This window comes from Thunnus albacares, chromosome 18, assembly GCF_914725855.1.
Source record: "Thunnus albacares chromosome 18, fThuAlb1.1, whole genome shotgun sequence".
Lineage (NCBI taxonomy): Eukaryota > Metazoa > Chordata > Actinopteri > Scombriformes > Scombridae > Thunnus > Thunnus albacares.
In genome coordinates, this window is record NC_058123.1 from 29,451,710 (window position 1) to 29,471,804 (window position 20,095).

The window sequence follows — 20,095 nt, forward strand, 5'->3', positions numbered from 1 at the left end:
AGAGTCAGCTGAGTGATGATGTTGCAGCAGGATGTGGTGCTGATGTAGGACTTACTCCTCTGACAGGTGGTGCCTCTGTATCCTGGAGCACACTCACAGGTTCCCTCATCTGGAGAACAGGACGCTCCATTCTTACAGTTACAGGGGAGGGAACAGTTTGGGCCCCAACGTCCCTCTGCACACACACTGTCACAGTGAATACCTACACACATACACACACACACACACACACACACACACGCACACACACACACACACACACACAAAGATAATTTGTAGTGTATTTTGACAGTGAATATTAAAGTATACCTCTCATATTGCAGAGGTGATTCTGATACCGTTACCTTTAAATACTAAATACTTTACTCATCTGAGGTATCATGTCAACACACGCTGACTCCCTAAGTTAACAATCTGAGAGCAGAGCTGAAAGCTGAGCTGAGCAGAGTTCTCTAAACTCATGTGCTACCTTTCCTGACAGCCATTTAATCTCTAACCCTGCCCTCCATCCCTCCCTCCCTCTTGTCTTTTGTCATGGCTCCGCAGGCAGTCTCATTGAGGAGCTCAGTGGAGCAAGTACAAAGGCCTCTTTGAGGAAGCTGTGTGCATATTGCTCAGCAAGGCTGACATGCTGTTGAGAAAGACACCCTGACACCCTGCAACACAGTAGCCCAAATCACCATACAGGCCAACATGTTAGTCAAAATCATGTTTAAATAAGGCCAATTCAGTCTTTGTTGGTGGTGAGAGCAATGTAAAATACTGATATGGTGTTCCAATGACAGAAAACCTGAGTAGACAAACTGTATTGAAAAGGCATGTACAGATATTGTTGTGTTTTTCAATTTGGTAGTTCAAATTTTTAAATATAATCCTCTACAACACTGAAACATTCCCCAGCTTGGTGTTACAACACACAGATGTCAGTTCAGATACTGAGCTTTGCAGGTGTGGGTACAGTTTTCCAAAACTGGACCCCTGGTTAATATAAACTGAAAGTACACCACAACCTTTTGTGCTTTGTACTCATAACCACAGAAGAGCAGTAAGTAATGGAAGATTTTTGACATGTAAATATGTGGTTAGTTATTCAGACCATGAGAACACGTGCTTGTTTGTCTTACCAGTCCATCCGGCCAGGCAGCGGCAGTGTCCAGTGGAGTGGTGACATCCATCAGCATGACTGCAGTCACAGCGCTCTTTACAGTCCAGACCATATGTACCATCCTGAGGAGGACAAACAGTTACCATCACAGAGACAACATGTCATTCAAAACACATGCAAATCTTTTAAAATCCCTTTTCAATTTTAAATCCTATGTTACTTCCATAGCTTTCATGTGCTCTAAAGGGGAAATGTATTAATACACACCAACTATACCTGTGCCACAACTATATAATATGTTGCATGCTTGTGTTAGCCTGTGTTTATTTTAAAAGCTGTAAATCTAAAATAATATGATTTATTTTCATTTTCATCGAATTTTCAGCTGTTTTGACAACATAAACTTATCAAATGACAAAACTGTATACTGTCAACAATGTGTGATTTGTGTAGTTAAAACATACAGAATATTAAACTGAAAATAATTAGAGGTGATTTTCAGTGGACTATGGTGCATCCAGAACTCACCTGGCAGTGGAGTTCACACCTGTCACCCCTCCAGCCTGGAGCACAGGTACAGTGACCATCCAGAGCATTACACGCTCCTCCGTTCCCACACATGCAGGTCAGGTTACAGCCCAGACCCCAGGTACCACTGGGGCAGTTGATGGAGCAGTCTACTCCATGCCACCCTGTTGATTTCCAGCAGCAACATAAGCAACAATCAAAACACTTTCATTTCTACATCACTGAGATGATGGCAATAGAAAACATCATCGGGATGGAGGTCATAGAGATTCCTACCAGAGAAGAATGACTCACTACCTTAGTTAAGATATGACCTCAGAACTCAATTATACACTGTGTGCACAATTATTAGGCAAATTGTATTCCTCAGGATCCATTTGTATTGTTGAACAAATACAATGCTCTCAGTCAATTCAAAATGTTATTGAACCTCAAACCGGAATGTTTAACAAAGGAAAAATGAGTTTTGTCTTTCTCAGGGGAATACATTAGTGTGCAGAATTATTAGGCAACTAAACAGTTTTTCCCAACTCACTTGTATATTCTCAATTTTTAAAGCGTAACAAATAAGTAACACAAAATGACAATTAAATAACATTTTTTGTCCTTTCAAAAATGAGCAGTGAGCAATATAGCCACCCTTCTTTTCAATAACTGCCATGAGCCTTCCATCCATGCAGTCTGGCAGTTTCTTTCGCTGAAGCAGCAACCACAGACTCCCAAATGCTGTTAAAAGAGCTGTATTGTCTTTCCTCACTGTAAATCTCATGTTTGAGAAGTTCTCAATAGAATTTCAGTCAGGTGAGGAAGGGGGCCGGGTCATTATTCAGTCATCTTTGAGGCCTTTGCTGGCCAGCCAAGCAATGTAGTACTTCGATGCATGTGATGGAGCAGTGTCCTGTATGAAGATCATGGCCCCTTTGAATGCTGAGGATGTCTTCCTGTACCACTGTTTGAAGTATCTTTCAGAAACTGTCAGTAGGTTTGATAGTTGATTATCAGTCCAGTCTTAACCCGAAAAGGTCAAACTAGCTCACCATTAATGATAGCAGCCCACACCATTCCCCCTCCTCCATCTTGCTGGCACCTGACTCGAAGTGGTTCCCTGTGTCCATCAGTGATCCAGCCCCAGGCCCATCCATCTGGTTCATCAAGAGTCACTCTCATTTCATCTGTCTATAAAACCTTTGAAAAATCAGTCTTCAGGTATTTCTTGGCCCAATCTTGACGCTTCAACTTGTGACTCTTATTCGGCGGTGGTCATGTTTCAGCCTTCTTTACCTCAGCCATGTCTCTGAGCACTTGAAACCTTGTACTTCTTGTTATGATTGATGCTTTTGCTAAAACATAATTGCAACAAATAAAGTCCTTGATTTGCTTTTTAGCAAAGAGATTTATTTATTTACTTATTTTTAATAGAGGTGTTTTAGATATTAGATTCTTTTTTTATACTGTGTGAAAGAAAGCTTATTATACTGTATTTGAACATTGTGGGCTGTAAAGTGGAAAAGTACTGGATGCGAGAAAACTTACAAATTCACATTCCCTAGAATTTAGTAATAGGTCAGCTTAACCTCAACTTCTGCTTTCAGCTAACAAAACAGGAAGTGTGAGAGTGGAGTGCACCCATTCAACTGTGAAAAACAATGCCACGTATAGCCTCAAGGTCTTAAGCTGTGCACTCTAAGAGACAGGTGATGCTGATCCATAGATTGTGCAAAGCATGATGTTTGTCTCTTGATGGTTGAAGTTTCAGATCACCCAGAGGTGTGGTCGAAGATATTGAGCCTAACAATATCTTCTCCTATTGCTTCATTAAATAGACAGAATAGCATCAGTCCTCAACAACTTCTGGACACTCACGATAGGTTGCAGTTCTGGAATATGGCGGCACTGGAGGATAATAGGTTCCTGGTAACTTCATGTTTAATTCTTCTCAAGTCTTTTGCAGTTTATTTGCGCTTTTTCTTCTCCATGCGTGTTTTGCAACCCTGTTGACCACTCACAACAAAACTAACGCCTCGCATCTTGTCTGAGCTTCATCTCAGATTAGAAGGGCTTTGCCAACATTCAAGTGAAATTCCAACATGCTGCTGCATAGATGTGGAATGGTGGATTGCAGTGGCTCTGCTGTTCTGGGGGTTCTAATGCTCCCTGCAAGGAGCAAACATTAGTGATTTGTAATAAAGTTCAGAAGAGGGACATTTGAGTCATTCACTTTTAACTTCTTCTTTTAGTCCACTGCAATATAAGCAAAGACAAATACATTATCATATCTCCCTCTCTTCCTCAGCTCACCTGGTTTACAGGAGCAGGATCCGTCCACAGGTGAACACTGAGCTCCGTTCTTACACTTACAGCTGGAAGAGCAGTTCACTCCATGAGTTCCTGCTGGGCAGGGGACTGAACAGTTGGGACCCTGGAAGATCAATAGTTAAATAGTTAGGATGGATGTGAGGATGTGATCTTACAGATGGATGACAAATTAAAATCTTAGTAAGGTGTTGGGCCACCATGTGCCGGCAGAACAGCTTCATTGCCACTTGGCATTAATTCTACAGTCTCTGAACTCTACTGGAGGGATGAACACCATTCTTCCAAAAGATATTCCCTCATTTGGTGTTTTGATGATGGTGGTGGTTAGCGCTGTCCAACATGTCGGTCCAAAGTCTCCCATAGGACTCAGAACAACTTTGTATTGATTTGCAGTGACCCTTCCTTCTAAATTGACAAGTGGACCCAAACCATGCCAGCAAAATGCCACATAACCACAGCATAACAGAGCCACCAGATCCCCTCACTGTAGGGGTCAAGCATTCACATCTGAACCAGTTTTTCCTTTAATTTGTCACCCATCTGTATGTAACTCTGTAAATGGTCCTGTGAGGGTTGAAAGGTCAACAAGCAGGGATGGGAGGTGAGGTGTGTATGTTTGTTCATATTAACCAACTATTAAACCTCATTATTTGTATAAATTTAAGATTACTAAATCCTTTCTTTGTCACTATGAATGCTGAATCTCCTGCTGTACTGATGTTTCCAAACACCGCACCAATTACATCTGCAAGGTTTGATTCAGAGATCACGGAAAGCACATCAAGCAAATAGCAGTGAACATAGAAAAGATGAGGACTTGTGTATGAGGCCTGAGTTCAGTAGTCATACTCTGATAGGGCAATGTGTAAATGAAAAGAAGTTTCCTCTATGAAACGAATGAAGTCCTCAGTTTACATAATTTGTTTTAGGAGGAGGTGTGGTGGAAGTATTTTTAGATGAGCAACAATCAGGTGCATTAACTCTCTAAATTCTTGTTAACACACTGAGGTTGCCAGGTTTAGTACCATTGTGTCTGTGCAGAGACCAAAACCAAAACCTGTAATCACTAACTCTATCTATATGTAACACACAGACATGAGACTGATATCCATATTCTCACCTCATTCTCAGAGAGAAAGCAAATAACTGTACATCCTAAATGTTTAACTAGTTCTTTAAGCAAAATTCCAAAATATAATTTTCAAGTCCAGAAAGTCTCATCTGTGTGATTGGTTGAGAATGAAATGCATTTTATGTATTTTGTTTCATTCTTTTTTATTGTATTTTATTCTACTATCCATCCTTCTATGCATCACATCTGCACCTGAAAAACAGGCACAAAAGGTGCAGTAAATCTGGCCCTGAGTGTGCACACGAATGTTAGCAGTACAGAGTTGACATTTTCAGTATTCATATTGAAGCTTTTCTGTTCTTGAAGTACAGTATTAACATCTGGTCTGTGTTTGCTGGCTGTGAGACAGACAGTTGGGCCAGGTAATGGGCCCACACCCAGCCAACCACATACTGTATCACACGTACAGTATAAGTTACCTAAAGCATTCATTGACATTCAGACATGTGAGAAACGGGTTTTACCGTGAAGCCTGGAGCACAGATACACTCTCCGCTCACACTGTGGCAGTCGGCACCATTCTGGCACTGGCACACCTGCTGGCAGGAATCTCCATAAAATCCTGGCGTGCACGTCTCATTGCAGTAGAGTCCAGACCAACCAGGCTGACACGTACACTCTCCGGACATGGGGTGGCAGCTGGTGACAAGAGAGGTGCACACCATTGTTAAAGACTGTACTTTATTATGTTTAGTTTTGCTCATACTGTAGGTCACATTTAGGATTCATTCCCAGATTCTATATTGGCCTGCCACAAACAAACAAATGTGTGCGTACAACGTGTCATCCAATTACATCTAAAGCACAATTGTTTCTCCCTGTTGTGAGTGGGTGCACTCTAAAACCTGACTGGCACAGTGCCAGTGTGTGCCAGTTGTATGTGGGTCCCACTCCATGTCAATGCTGCACATCAATCATGCCGACTTGAATCAAAGTCTCGGTATTTAGTCTTACTTGTGCGGCAAGTAAACTAAATACCATGTGCAGCATCGTAAACAGTACTGACTCATAAAAACATTTTTTTGCACAACCTGTAATGTTCTGCAGTATCTTTGCCAACAGTTTAAAGCTGTGAAAAGATGAAATTTTACTGCATTTACTACCACGTGATAATCAGCGGATGAGAGATTAACATCAGACCTGCTGCCTCATATGCTGCCTGCACTCACACCTGCCTGCAAGGGCTTCTCCACCCTTGCCACTATGTAACAAGAAGCACACCTTCACAATCAAATGGAGCACTGCCAGTGTCCACATAGAGTGAAGAGCCTGTACACAGCCTCCTCCTGGCTATACTTAAATTGTTCTTTTAGGCCTTGTCACTAGTGGGCCAAAAACAAGAACTGCAGAGTCTTGGTTTGGAAAAAAGTTATTAGTGTCTGTTTGGTTGACTATTTGGAATTGTACATTTTTCAGATTCAGAGAATAAAACAAAACCTTCTGGCTGCAGAGGCTAGGGTTCTGCAAATGCCTGAAACTAAGACCCATACCCAGCCCGACTCAACTGAACCTGACTGATACTGCCAAATTTAAAACCAGGACTGGAACTCAAAGCCATATGTTTGCTTGTTTTATTCATTACTGCACGTTATCTAGCTGAGCTAGTGAAACACATTTGCCACTTTTCCCTCGAGACATTGTGTATCTTCTTGCTACACATGACAAACATGGAAGCAGATGATTATCTCAGTCAGAATCAAAGAGAGAAATGTCTTTTGAAATTACTTTTGAAAGTAACCAAACCTGAGCCTGAAGCTTTATGAAATAATCTGACCCAAACCCTGATATGTTGTTGGATCCTGCCAAGTTTGGGTCAGGCATCAGAACTTTAACACAGCGTCTATTAGTCCTTTGAAATCTGGAATTAAAATAAACTGTGCAGGTGAAGGGCACAGTGAGATGTAGGAGGTGACTGAATCAGAATGATACTGATGGACTGAGAGTCTCCATGATGTTCCCCATTCTGTGCCAGCAGGGTGAGGATTATCTGTAGTAACACAGGTGGAATCTGCTTGTGTTTGTTGGTGTATGTGTTTGACTGACAGCTGGTCCACCTGACACAGCAGTCCCATTGAGAAGCAGAGGGACAGCTGTTCTCTCCAATGACACATGCAGCCCGCCAGCTGTGCTAACCTAACTGATCACTGACTACTGGCTCTCAACAGTCAGCTGTCTACATGATCACACTGACAAACATATACAGACTCTCTAACTTGAACTAGAAAGATCCAGGATTTAAAGGTTTGAGATAAATATTCTGGGACTTAAGAAGCTGATGGATGAAGATTTTCTGTTTAAATTTGATGACACGAAATGTATTTCTGTTTATTTGGAGATCAACACTTTTCGCTGCATACTGCATACTGTACCTGCGTGTAGTCTGGGTGTAGCATGGACACTTCCTATCACAGCGCAGGCCATAGTGTCCTTCAGGACACATTCGGACGTCACATGTCTCCCCTGTGTAGCCTGGCTCACACAGACACATTCCGTTGGTGTGGTAGCACTTGCTGTTGTTCTTACAGCGACACGTCTTTGCACAGCCAGCACCATAAGTACCAACTGGACACTCGTCCTGGCACCTGTTCACACAGAGACACACAGTGATGCCCATGGTCAATGATTTGGAAAGGTGGAGGTGATCAGTTCTTCACTATCTATGACGCTACTGTTTCTCCTGAGAATTCTGTTCATATGGAACACATTTGTTTTAGTAAATATGCTTTTGGAGAAAAGTATTGTCACACACATCAAGTTTTATATCAAAATGTTAACAATACATATTTAACATATCTGTAAAATGTTTTTAAAGATGGAAATAAATGAATCATAAACAGTGTTCAGTTTAGGAATCAGTGCACATGGCTGAATAATGCTGGATTGAATTTGTCATAATAATTGAACAAAATCTTCCAAGAATCAAACAAAAGAAAAAAATGTAATTGAAAGTGAATAAAAATAAATGAAAAGTAACATTTGATTACAATATTCTCACTTTCTTTTATTGATCAGGAGTTTTCTTTTGCAGTTAAGTTTTTTCAGGGTTCAGTTCTGAATTTTTCAGTTTCAGATCTAACACAAAGCTCTCCTGTGAGCGGGTGTTACAGGGCTGCATCCACAGTGGTCAATAAAGTAAAAGAAAATTGTGAATTTTGTGATTAAATGTAGCTCTCCTGTGTAGTTTTATTGTTTGTTCTGCCTTTGAGGTCATTGTTTTGCTTTCAATTTCTTTTTATTGATTTTCAATTTCATTTTTTTGGTTTGATTTTTGAAAGATTTTGTTCAATTATTTTGACACAAATTTATTCCCATAGCATAAACTCTATAAACAGATTGCTAAACTGAGTGTACACTTTGGATGAAATAGTATTGAAGTCACATTTACAGATTATGTATCTGGCATTCAGAATAAAACTGGAAAATTCTGTTAAAAAGTTTTCAAGGAATGTAGTGCAGTACTGAATTATCATACCAGCTAAATGAAAGCATGGACTAATCACTGGTGCTAGAAAGATAGTAAAAGTACTATAATAGTCCCCCTTTTTGTCCTATATAATATTACAATTGTATGTTATAGTAATCCATTTTTCTGACAGTGATGATTCATTTGTGCTTTCATTTAGTCAGTATGATAGCAAAATTGTATTACTTTAACACAAACCCCCCACTGCTTTTATTCTGAAGGTCAGTGATCCATATAGGAAGTCCTATTATTCCCATGAATACATCCTGACTGAGCACTCCTCCAAATATATTTTCCTATTACAGTTTATTAATCTGCAGTTCTTTCACAAAGTTTTATTTTTACTGTTAATGTTTCCTTTGAACATGAATCTCTGAAAAGTTCTGCAGACTGGTATGGCAGTTGCATCGCCTTCAATCGTAAGGCATTACAGAGGGTGGTGAAAACTGCTCAGCACATCACCAGAATGGAGTTGCCATCCACAGACAACCTCTACACCCAGTAGTGCAGGAAGAAAGCCAACAGGATCATCAAAGACCCCGATCACCCCAAACCACAAACTGTTCTGCCTGCTGTGTCAGGCAGCATCCAGTCCTGCACCACCAGGCTCAGAGACTGAACACTTTACTTCTGCACTGATAGGCTTTATACATTACATTTGTTTACATCACTCTATACATATTTATTAGTGCATAGTAAACACAATATATTTACTGTTCTACTACTGTCTACTCACTACTGTCCACAAGGCTATTTAACCACCACAGCAGTATATATATGTTCATGTTTCTTGAATGTTATGTCTTACATTCTTATTCTACTTTTCTTATTTTTACTTTTTACTTGCCATATTGGTTTGAACATTGTTGAAGAGCCTGAGATTCAAGATTTTCATTGCCAATAACTGCATCACTGTAATTATTGTGCAAATGACAAATAAAAGGAACTTGAACTTGACTAGACTCACTTCAGCTACAGGTTCTATACCGAGATTAGACAGTCAACTCCATTCTCATGGAACCATTTACAACAGATCTTACATCTAAATACTCAGTGTCACTATAGATAAGCTCAAGGGCTTACCTACCACTAGGATCATCCTATGGGGATGATGAATATTCAACCAAAACAACATCAAGATCTCTGGAACAGTGTTGGACATAGAGACTGACTGCCCTTTGCCCTGCAAAATGTATTTAAAGACCAGTGCATAGGATTTACTGTCAACAGAACGGACTTGGTAGAACTGGAATATCATTTTCATAAGTATGTAGTATTTTCATATGTTTTAATTAGTGTATAATGAAACTGAAACTAAGAATTGTTGTGTTTTTGTTACCTTAGAATGAGCCCTTTATATCTACATAGGAATAGAAGTTTTTGAGATGATTTAAAGAGAGGTCTATGATATGTTGATTTTCAATATTAATTTTGGTCTCAGATTTATAGTTAAGTAATCTATCAATAAAATAAAATGTAAAAATCAGAGAAAAAATCATGATATAAGTCCAGTCAGCAAATGCATATTCAGTAAACATTTTGCAGAGTCAGGCTCTTTATGTGTGTATGTGTGTGTGAACATGTGCCTATGAAAAAAAAGAAAAATGTGATAGAGAGCAAGTACAAATACACAATTATTTTGGCCGTCCGACAAAAATGTCCTTACCAAAGTGAAAACCAAAGCTACGCCCTTGCACCAGACACATTTCTACATCCATCCCCGCTGACGGTACTGTCAAACTTATTGAAGCCTCTCCAGTGTATCATCCACATTCCAGCAAAACTCAGCAATTCATTTCCCAGTTGTTGGTGTTCTCTCTTTTCGAGGTGCAGATAATGCCCCCCTTCCCTCACCATCCTGTTAATGGATTCCAGTGGGTTCGGGTGTGGCATGGCCGACCTATTTTCAAGCAGTGCTATACCGTGACGTTCGGCTTCCCTCAAACCCTTATTTACTCATAAAAGTGCACTTGGAAGGGCTATTCCTGTCTCGTCACTGGTCTGCTTAAGTATATGGTGCGTGCTCTCTGATATTGCTAATTATATGGACCTAAAGCCCTGCGTGGCGCTCTGCTGAGATTTGTCTGTGAAAACACTGACTGGGCTCCCTGGTTGACTTCCCTCTCTATGATGGTCTGGAGGATGTGGAAGAATTAAGCAGATACAGATGATTTTATTTGGATTTAGTTTGTTTCACTTTATAATCACCCAGTTCATGTCTTCTGTATCTTTACAGGGGGGATTCAAGCTCCCTGAGCTACAGAGACAATTAAGTTTCATTGTTTTGAAAGACCCTGCTGTCCTGGATTATTAATCTTGCTGCTACAAGAACAATAACTGTGCTTAATGCAACTAAACAGCTATCTGCAGATAGCAAGAAGAAACTATAGAAAGTGACAGGTCTTATCCTTTCATAAAAGGTCAATCTTAGATCCTGTTGTGCATATGATATGGCTTTATGTAAGAATGTATGTTTGAATACTGTAAAAAGAATATTGTCACTGATTCCATATCCAAGCAGTAAAATTCCTCATGGATGATAAACTGTAGTTCAGTGGTTTGCAGACTCTTTTAACCATGGCAACCCATCACAGGAATTTTGTTTTCATGGCACTCCCATGAGATGTTGTGTGTAAAGGTCTCTTGATGTGAGGAGAGAGTGAACAGTAGGTCTGACTTCACTGACAGATGAGTCTGTGATTTACAAGCAGACAAAACCGGTGAGGGTTGTAAGCTTGGTGGCTTTCAATGTCTCATTTAACTTCTTTTGGTCGTCTGTGTTGAGGGCTGAGATGAATCAGCATTTTCTGAGTTCTGTTTACGGTGACAAATCTTTCCATTGCTAGCTGTGACGACAAGCTGGAAACTGTGTTGCATTTCTATGACAGTCAGCAATCATGAGCTGTAACATCACCAATATTATCCGGCTTATGATGTGGTTATTTTCATTATTGCTTACTGTATTTTTTCTGCTTGGATGAGATATGAAAAATATGTTATTTAGTTTTTTAATGTGGTGTGTGAAAAACACAATTAAAGGGACAAATCTTGTGGTGGCTTTATAAAGACCCTCTAAAATCCACAAAACATACTTTTAAACTTATAAACAAGAGTTTTAACTTCATAACAGAGTTTTGACTTCATAATGTACTGCCATTTCAGCTGACTACAGCATGCTGTGGCAGCTCTGTGGCATGTCTAACCATGATCATACATGTTTCCACTATGGCTTCTCAACAGGGGATGACCAGTCTGACCTGTGATATTATTGTCTCACTTAACCGCAGGGCCAAAATGTGACCATCTCCACCCTCAGCAAATCCTTAACTTGCACTTGAAGATTTTGCCTATTCTTGCTATACTGACAGTGTGACTGACCAAACATAACATTCACTGTGTAATTGTAGACTTATCAACAAGTTGAAGCATAGTAACAATATCCTCAGTTCATACTGCAGTTTCATTTGCCTTTTTGTCACAAAAGTGCACTTTCTAATATTACCCTTCCTTCTTTAGACTATTATCAATATTTCACTGCCTCTGATACCATTTATTTCAAAGCACAATCCCTGCATGGTTAAACATATTTGCTACATATTTAGCACTTGTAACAAAATCAGTGTGTCATAAAGTTATTTAAAATAAACAATCCTGCAACAGACAGCACTAAAGTTGGTCTAAATCTCATCCCATTATAGTGATCGGAGGTGAGTTAGTGATAAGCATTAATCACTGGTTCAGGCTTTCTGTTGTCAGGATGTTTTTAAGAGCACTGTGCAGCTTCAGATGGATTATATATCAATTGTTATATATGTCAAAACTACACTTGAAAGGAGTAGTTTTGGATCATTAAACACAAATGTTCCATCACTGAAAAACATCAATAACACTTGTTATTTTCTACTTGAAAATAATTATAAGTATGCACTTGTAAAAACTCTGAGGGTCTCTGTTGCACAATCAGCAGCTCATTAACAGAAACATTTTCTGAGCTTAGGGTGTAGTTAGATGAAAATATCAATAAAGTAATTCAGTAACTACTCATCATCTTTTAGGGCACTGTAAATTTGTGAATGTGTCCTTAAAATTCACACATTTATTTAAAAACATCATTGCACCTATTTTATGTGCACACTCTTCTTTGTTATGCAGTGTGATAAGTCTTAAATCACAAAAACTGAATCCTGTGTGCAGCCTTGTTGCAGGATTAACATCCTCTAACAAAGCAGACAGTCCAGATCTTTCATGCTCACAATTTCTTCTTACGTGTAGTAAAAATGTACTCTTACCGTTCTCCTGTGTATCCAGGGCTGCAGAGACACTGTCCAGTGGACGAGACACAGAAGCCGTTGTTGTGACACTGGCATTCCTGAGAACAGTTCGGTCCAAATCTCCCCTCTGGACATGGCTGGCCACACACTGTGCCCTGCATTCAGCAACAACAACAAGAACATTAATTTCTGAACTTTGTGTGTAGCTTCTAGGCCTAAACTCAGTTTTACACAGTACACGTATTAAATGTCAGCAGGCCTATTGACGTGTGAAATCAAGTAATTCATTTTCTCATCTCAGATATATTATAGACCTTCTATTCTTTGTTTTCATCCATAACTCTGCTTCTCTGCAAGAATGCACTGAGCTCCTATCACATCATGTAGGATACTGATTTTGATATAGTGCTTTTGACTGGTACTGTATGTATCCAGAGACCTTTTGAATCTCACTGAGCCTTTTAACTTTATCAAATATGTTGAAGAGACTGCTCATTCCTTGACACATGCCATGATTTTCTCTCCTCTGGCTCAGCTCAAACTGACATGTTATCAGAAGATAGCAGCATGTCTGATGATACTGTTCTTACTTTGAGGATTATGGTGACTGCCTCTGTCTCCAGGTCTAGTGCACCATTTTTAAGATGCTTCTTTCATGCCCAGTGTGTTGCTAAAGTATGTTATGCCATCAGTTCATCTGACTTCTCTTGCAGTATTTCTAACAATTACTGTTTTGATGATTCTTCTCATTTTAAATACAGAAAGGTCAAACCTAAAACCCCAGCCTCACAGCTACATCAAGGCCATGGGAATGTGGAGGACACATAATCTATAAATACTGTCAATTTAGAAATGTGTAGAAACATTTTGGGAAATACATTTATTTGCGTTCTCTCTGAGAGTGAGATGTTCAGATGAAAATCAGTCTCATGTCGGTGTGTTCAGTCCAGAGCTGTAGTCAGAATGTGGCTAGCCTAGCTTTGCATAAAGACTAGCAGCAGAGGGAAACAGCTAGCCTGACTCTGTCCGAATTTCAAAAATGCACCTACCAACACCTCTAAATTTCATTGATTAAAATGTTGTATATATGTTGCAATATTAAAAGTCAAAATCGTATGCTGTCCTAGTCTTTCTTTTTTATGATTAACTACATTGAGGATCCAGCAGCCAGTCTGCAAGGTCTAATTGTGAGTTAAGCGTGTTGTATCTTATTTTCTATTAACATGTTGTATCTCATTTGTTTGTTTTTGTTTGTTTTGTTGTAAAATGTAATATAAAAACTACAATTTGTGGTTTTAGAGGGAGTTATGTGCTGAAACTGTTTTTGAGCTAACAAAACTGTCTATGGCTACAGCGCAGGTTGCCAGATACAGATGGTGAGAACAGGTTTAGGTTTCTGTCACTGTGACAACAAGACTCCAGGAAGCTGTACACAGTCACTGCACCCACTGTTCACCGAAAAGCACACAGGTGTACTTCCTAAAATGTTATTCCTTTAATAGGTCATATTTGAATGTGCAAGACAGCAGGCACTAACCTCATCTCATGACATCATGATATGTGACACAGCTCATGTCATGTATAGTCCTGTATGTATTATGCCACTGTGCACTGGTGTAGGCGTTGTGTCTAATTTATTTATTCATGAGGAATATGAATGACAATAAGTTGTTCTTCTGAAGCGTTAAAACAAACAGCAGGGGTCGTGTAGGGAGTGTGTTGGGGGTGTGTACCATCCATCCTGCAGGACAGGAGCACTCTCCAGTCACATGGTGACACACTCCTCCATTCTGACATGGACACCTCTCCTCACACTGCTGCCCATGTTTACCTGGAGGACACAGGTCTTCACAGCTTTGAGGACAAACAAAACAACATGTGGTTAATATCTGTGCACCTTTTGAATGTCTCATATAGAGGTTTACTCTATGTAACAACACTCAAACCTGCTTGACATGTGCAATCCTTAACAGTGAAACTTTTATTTTCAGTTCCATGTTACATTATTGTTGCAATGGAATTTGGACTGCAATTAATTATTATTTTGATTATCAATTAATGTTGAATATCTTTTTTCAATCAATTGATTTATCATTATATCTATAAACTGTCGCTGACATAATCAAATGGTTTGTTTTGTTTAACCAGCGGTCCAAATCCCAAAGATATTTAATGTACAATAAAACAAAAAAAAGCATAGTTGGGATTTTTGATTGATAAATGACTAATTAATCAACTAACTGTTATAGAACTAATGATAAAAAAGTAAAATAAAGATGCAGTCAGACAGTTTCCAGTAGCCTGTCACATAAACATCTATCACATCCTGACTGAATGTGATTTAATAGTGAGTATTATTCAATAATAATGATACTCTGTCACAAGTGTTTTTATGATGTGATACTTTGTGATACAGTATTAAGATGCTGAATATCTGTGATATTCATGACAGAATTTATTCTGTAACCTTCAGTTTTTTAAAAATGATTTTACACAGAAATTTCAGACCCATTACCTCAAACTGATTCACATCCTGAAATAAAGAAATTCAACCATTAGTTGACATTTGTCCGTTACCTTGATCTCTTGACATTATCATTACTGATGACAACATGAGGCCACATAAAGTCAGACAGAAATCTGTGATTGAATCCTCAGGCCTGCCTTATCTCAAATAGCCTATTGCTGTAACTGAACAATTTATTTTTCTTCTGGCATTTTTTGGCAGCTAAAAAAAACTTCAACTGCACTACCACCACCCTCTGGACTGGAGTTACAGCAACCTGGATTTACTAGCATTGATCTGGCTAACAGAGAAGCAAGTGATGACTAAGTGTAAATGAAGTGAATTAAATGACATCTGGATTTTATCCAAATAATAACAAGTGTAATAACAACAAGTGAAAATGGGACCAAAGTCCCATTGTGGATTTTCTTACAGTGGACTGGACTAGCCCTCTACACACATATGGGCAGTGAAAATGAAGCTTGATACACCAGATATCACGTAAGGTCTTACTGAACACAACTTGATCACATAAATCCTTGCTGTTCCAGCCTGTTTCTTTAGTAACTTGGTTCTGCGTTGACCCGTGGAAACAAGATGAGCTCATACTCTGGTCCAAAACAAAACAATTGAGGAGCTGGCTTTGGAAAGAAATTCTTCATGCATGTTAATATATCCAGCAACAGAGTACAAAACTGACTGCTGCCCAAATGTGTAAAAAGTGTTTCTATGTAGGCACTGAGCCAAAAGAGAAGATTTAATTTCATGTCACTGCTGGGATTAGAAACAGAAAACAGATTCTCACACACACACTTACAAAGCTCCAGTGTATCCTGGTGAGCACTTGCATTCTCCGGTCACATGGTGACAGGCAGCTCCGTTCTGGCATTGGCATTTCTGCTGGCATCCATTACCATAGGTACCCACTTCACACTGGGCCTCACAGCGCCAGCCTCTGTATCCAGGAGTGCAGATACAGGCTCCAGTGATGGGGTTACACAGAGCTCCGTTCTGGCACTGGCATCGGTTACTGCAGTGGGGGCCCCAGTGGTTACTGTCACAAGCTGAGGATGAGATGAATGAAGAGTGATGATCATCTCTGACATGATTGTTCTCATCTTTAGTACTACTACCAGACAAAAGAAGACATTACATAAAAGCCATTTAAAAGGGCTTTAGAACTGAATCATTGTATACCAGTATTCAGCCCTCTTATAAACTTTTTACACCAAGGACCTATGTTCAGCCTGAACTGGGGGCCCTTAAACACCAAAACCTAATGACATGTAATGTAATATCCCCATGTCAAGCTCTGAACACAAGATGCTATCAGCCAGGTAATCACTGGCCCTGCACTGATTCTTGGTCACCAAGTGACCCTATGACCATGTCCAACCCTGATCTCTAAGAGCTTCATGGACACCAGCACCCAGTGGAACTCAGCTGCAAATACTTAAAGGATAAGTATGGTGATATTCTATATTACTGTGTCTCTGGGGAAGGCAGTGTTGGTCAGTCAGTTGTTTGGTCAATAGGTCTGAAATATCTCAACAACTATTGGATGCAGTGTTTTAAAATTTGGTACAGGTCCTGCTGATGATAAATACTACTGACTTTGTTGATCCCAGGTCAAGGTTTTCAATTAACCAGTGAAGTATCTCAACATCTATCATTTGGATTGGCACACAATTTGGTCTGTTTGGTCTGTCTGTTGTATTCCATACACTGTCAGCACCAACCCAATTTGTTCCAGACAAAGATGAAACATTTGAAAATGACTCACAAATGTATAGTTTTCTTTAAAAAAAAAAAAAAAAAAAAAAAAAAGGCTCAATCATTTTCTAAAACAGCTGGTGAGTGTACTTTTTAACAAACGTTACTCAAACAGGGGGAAATAGTGAATTTGTTGGGGACTATTTTCAGTGGCGAATTAATCTATATTTGGTGTTCAGGTGAGTATTTCTGGCAGCAGGACAGTGTGTGTTGGATTGAGTCCAGATAAACTACAGTGTGTGTGTATGTGTGTGTTCATGGTGATGAAGGAACATGTAACCCAGTGCAACAATGTGGCTCACTGATGTGTTTTTAATAATTTTTACACAACAATAGAACTCTATGACACAGAGGAATAAGATATATCAAGCTTTGATACACAATACTAAGTAGATGAAGTCATTGTTGGTATTCGTGTTTTTGTGGAATTTGTTGACAACAAGAAACAAAAAAAGTATAAAACGCAACGTGAGGTAATCGATCTCCTGATTCCATCATCCTGCTGAGATTTTAACACTCCCATTCACATAAATAGCATTTACTCTCTTTTATTTATATGCTTTTACCTCATGCAGAAATGAGTTCAAACACTTAACTCCATGAACCAAACTGAGATCTGACAGCGAGCTGTGTGCCACCACTGAACAAACAGAATTGAACAAACTTTGGAGGTTGAAACCAAAGCCTGCTCCTCATCACTGACATGAAAAACATCTGATTCTACAATCTAAATTACCATGTGGCCAGGCAGGCGGCGACCTGAACCCACCTCATTAACCTCTGGCTGTTGGATATCAGCCTTAATCAGACCACACCTCTTACACACGAGCCAGCTTTGCCGTGCATCTGGCCTTCTCATCACCACTTGCAGTATGGGAGCTTCTCCATGTGTAGCCACAGTTAACTGGTAAACCTGAGAATGTGTTGTACGGCATGTTTATTCTGGATGTCTTTAATCTTGAAGTGAACACGTCAGGAGGCCACTGGCAATGACTGGAGAACAAATAGAAGGTTTACAGTGACTGCCAGACCTTTCATTATGGGACTCTACGTCATGGTGGTCTATATTAAGTTTAGGGGAAAGCGAGATTTTAACCAGGAAAAAAATAGAGGAATTGACAGTTGAGATAGGGGCTTTTTACTCTATGTGGCTCTGTAGTCAGCTAGCCCTTCTGTGGGCAATAATTCTGGCAGGTCTAATGTTTTATAGTTTTTCCATAATTTCTATTGGTTATAATACCACTATATTTACAAAACTAACACCTGAAAACTGATTCCCCTGAAAAGCTATATGCATACTCCAACTACAAACTATATAGTCTATAAAGACAACGGTCCAAAGATGCGTCTGTGAGATATGTAACAGGTAACTACAAACATTTATAGTTTATAACCTTCTGCTGTTTAAGCTAAAGACAAAATTTATTGATTTTTTGGCCATTTGGGGGCAGCAGAACAAGCTGTAAAGACAACACCGACATATTAACTTATCGTTATTGTAGCCAACTTGTTAGCAAAGAAGTTGCCTTTAACACATCCAGCAAAGCAACATTTGATCACCAACTCCTGAGAGAAATATCTGTCTCTTTAGCAGTTAAATGTTCGCCAGCTAGTCTCTAACTGTGTCTGTCTGCTGTTTGGTGCTGGGCATGTAGTGTACAGTAGTAGTGTGGTTTTATCAGAGCTTTTTTATTGCAAACAGCTGCATGCTGCTGCTGGAAACCAGCTTGATGAGAGTGCTGAACAAAATAGATGCTTCAGACGGTAAAGACGCAGCTCAGTCTGTTATGCTGAAAAACTTCAGACCATCGTGTTGGAGTTTGACATTTCACTGACTTTGCATCATTCAAGCCGGTTGCTACATACAGTACATGTATTTTCCGTCTGGCAAATATTGATGTGGATGATACTACCTCCAGATCACTTTTTCTCCTGGACACAACTGCAGAGGAGCGTGACATTTGTACACTTCAGAATGATGTTCAGATGAAATAGAGGGTTATCCACTGACTTGAAGGATGAATTCTGAGGCATAGTCTCAGAGAACAGGTATCCCAACATAAGGATATGTGCCTTTTGCCTGTCAGACATATTTGGATCAACCTACCATTGTAAATTTGCTTTCTCCCACATGACAAACGACCACATATCAGCCTGCCCAAGACTTGCAACCAGCTGACACACTCCTGATTATAAGAAACTAGTAGCCTCCTCCCAACGCAAAAGATGTTAAGGTAATCTCTTTCTTCTCTGATATGAAAAACATGTGATCCGCAAACACGGCAACATTGCTATAAAGAAGTCTGACAAATCAAGAAGCACGATCAGTTAGACGATCAGACAGGTTATAAACAAACCAACGATAAACCATTTTATTTGGAAGTTATTATCGTCACTCACCAAATATCGTATCATATAAGGTCACAGTCCAAATATCAACACTGTACATATTCACATAATAACCCATCCCACATGCTGACTGAACTACAGTGAGTAGAATAGGTCAAAGTTGAAGCATGGAGTGGGTTTAGATGTATGGATTATAATTTCATATTTCACCTTTTCTCTTCCAGATAAGTTCGCTAACCTGGATGTTTGTTTACAGCCTTCATCTGACTGCTCATGTTTCTGACTCATCAGCTTTCTTTTGCTCCCAGATCTCAGTGACTAATTTAAGATTCAAATTGAAATAAACTCCAGAAAACTAGTGTATGGAGCTTAAGTTTTAAAAAAAATCTTATTAAACTACCGTCTCTAAGGTCTGGAATGACCTTTCATTCTCTAAAAACCTGTCATTATGCTGTTGTAACCTTGTTAACTTTGGTTTTCACAGCAGGTAATCGGAGAAAAAATCATTTGATTTTGTCTCGGAGATGTAAACCAGTTACAGAGTATGTTTGGTCACCTGTCAGCTGTCAATCCACAATGTTTTCATCTCAAACCTAATCTCAAGCCACACTCAACAGCTAGCTTTAGGTTTTCAGAGCTTCACCTCTGATCC

At 39.4% G+C, this 20,095-nt stretch overlaps 1 protein-coding gene across 1 annotated transcript in view; it reads right to left on the minus strand.

Annotated features, from left to right (window-relative positions):
• megf10 (multiple EGF-like-domains 10) overlaps positions 1-20,095 on the minus strand; it is a 69,041-nt gene that overhangs the window by 14,051 nt on the left and 34,895 nt on the right. Inside the window, exons 6-14 of the mRNA XM_044334423.1 lie at positions 16,139-16,385; positions 14,549-14,669; positions 12,834-12,970; positions 7,451-7,663; positions 5,546-5,720; positions 3,932-4,052; positions 1,634-1,797; positions 1,125-1,227; positions 56-202 (exon numbers count right to left, since the gene is read on the minus strand). Of these exons, the coding sequence (XP_044190358.1) occupies positions 56-202; positions 1,125-1,227; positions 1,634-1,797; positions 3,932-4,052; positions 5,546-5,720; positions 7,451-7,663; positions 12,834-12,970; positions 14,549-14,669; positions 16,139-16,385 (1,428 nt within the window). The remainder of the gene's footprint in view (positions 1-55; positions 203-1,124; positions 1,228-1,633; positions 1,798-3,931; positions 4,053-5,545; positions 5,721-7,450; positions 7,664-12,833; positions 12,971-14,548; positions 14,670-16,138; positions 16,386-20,095) is intronic.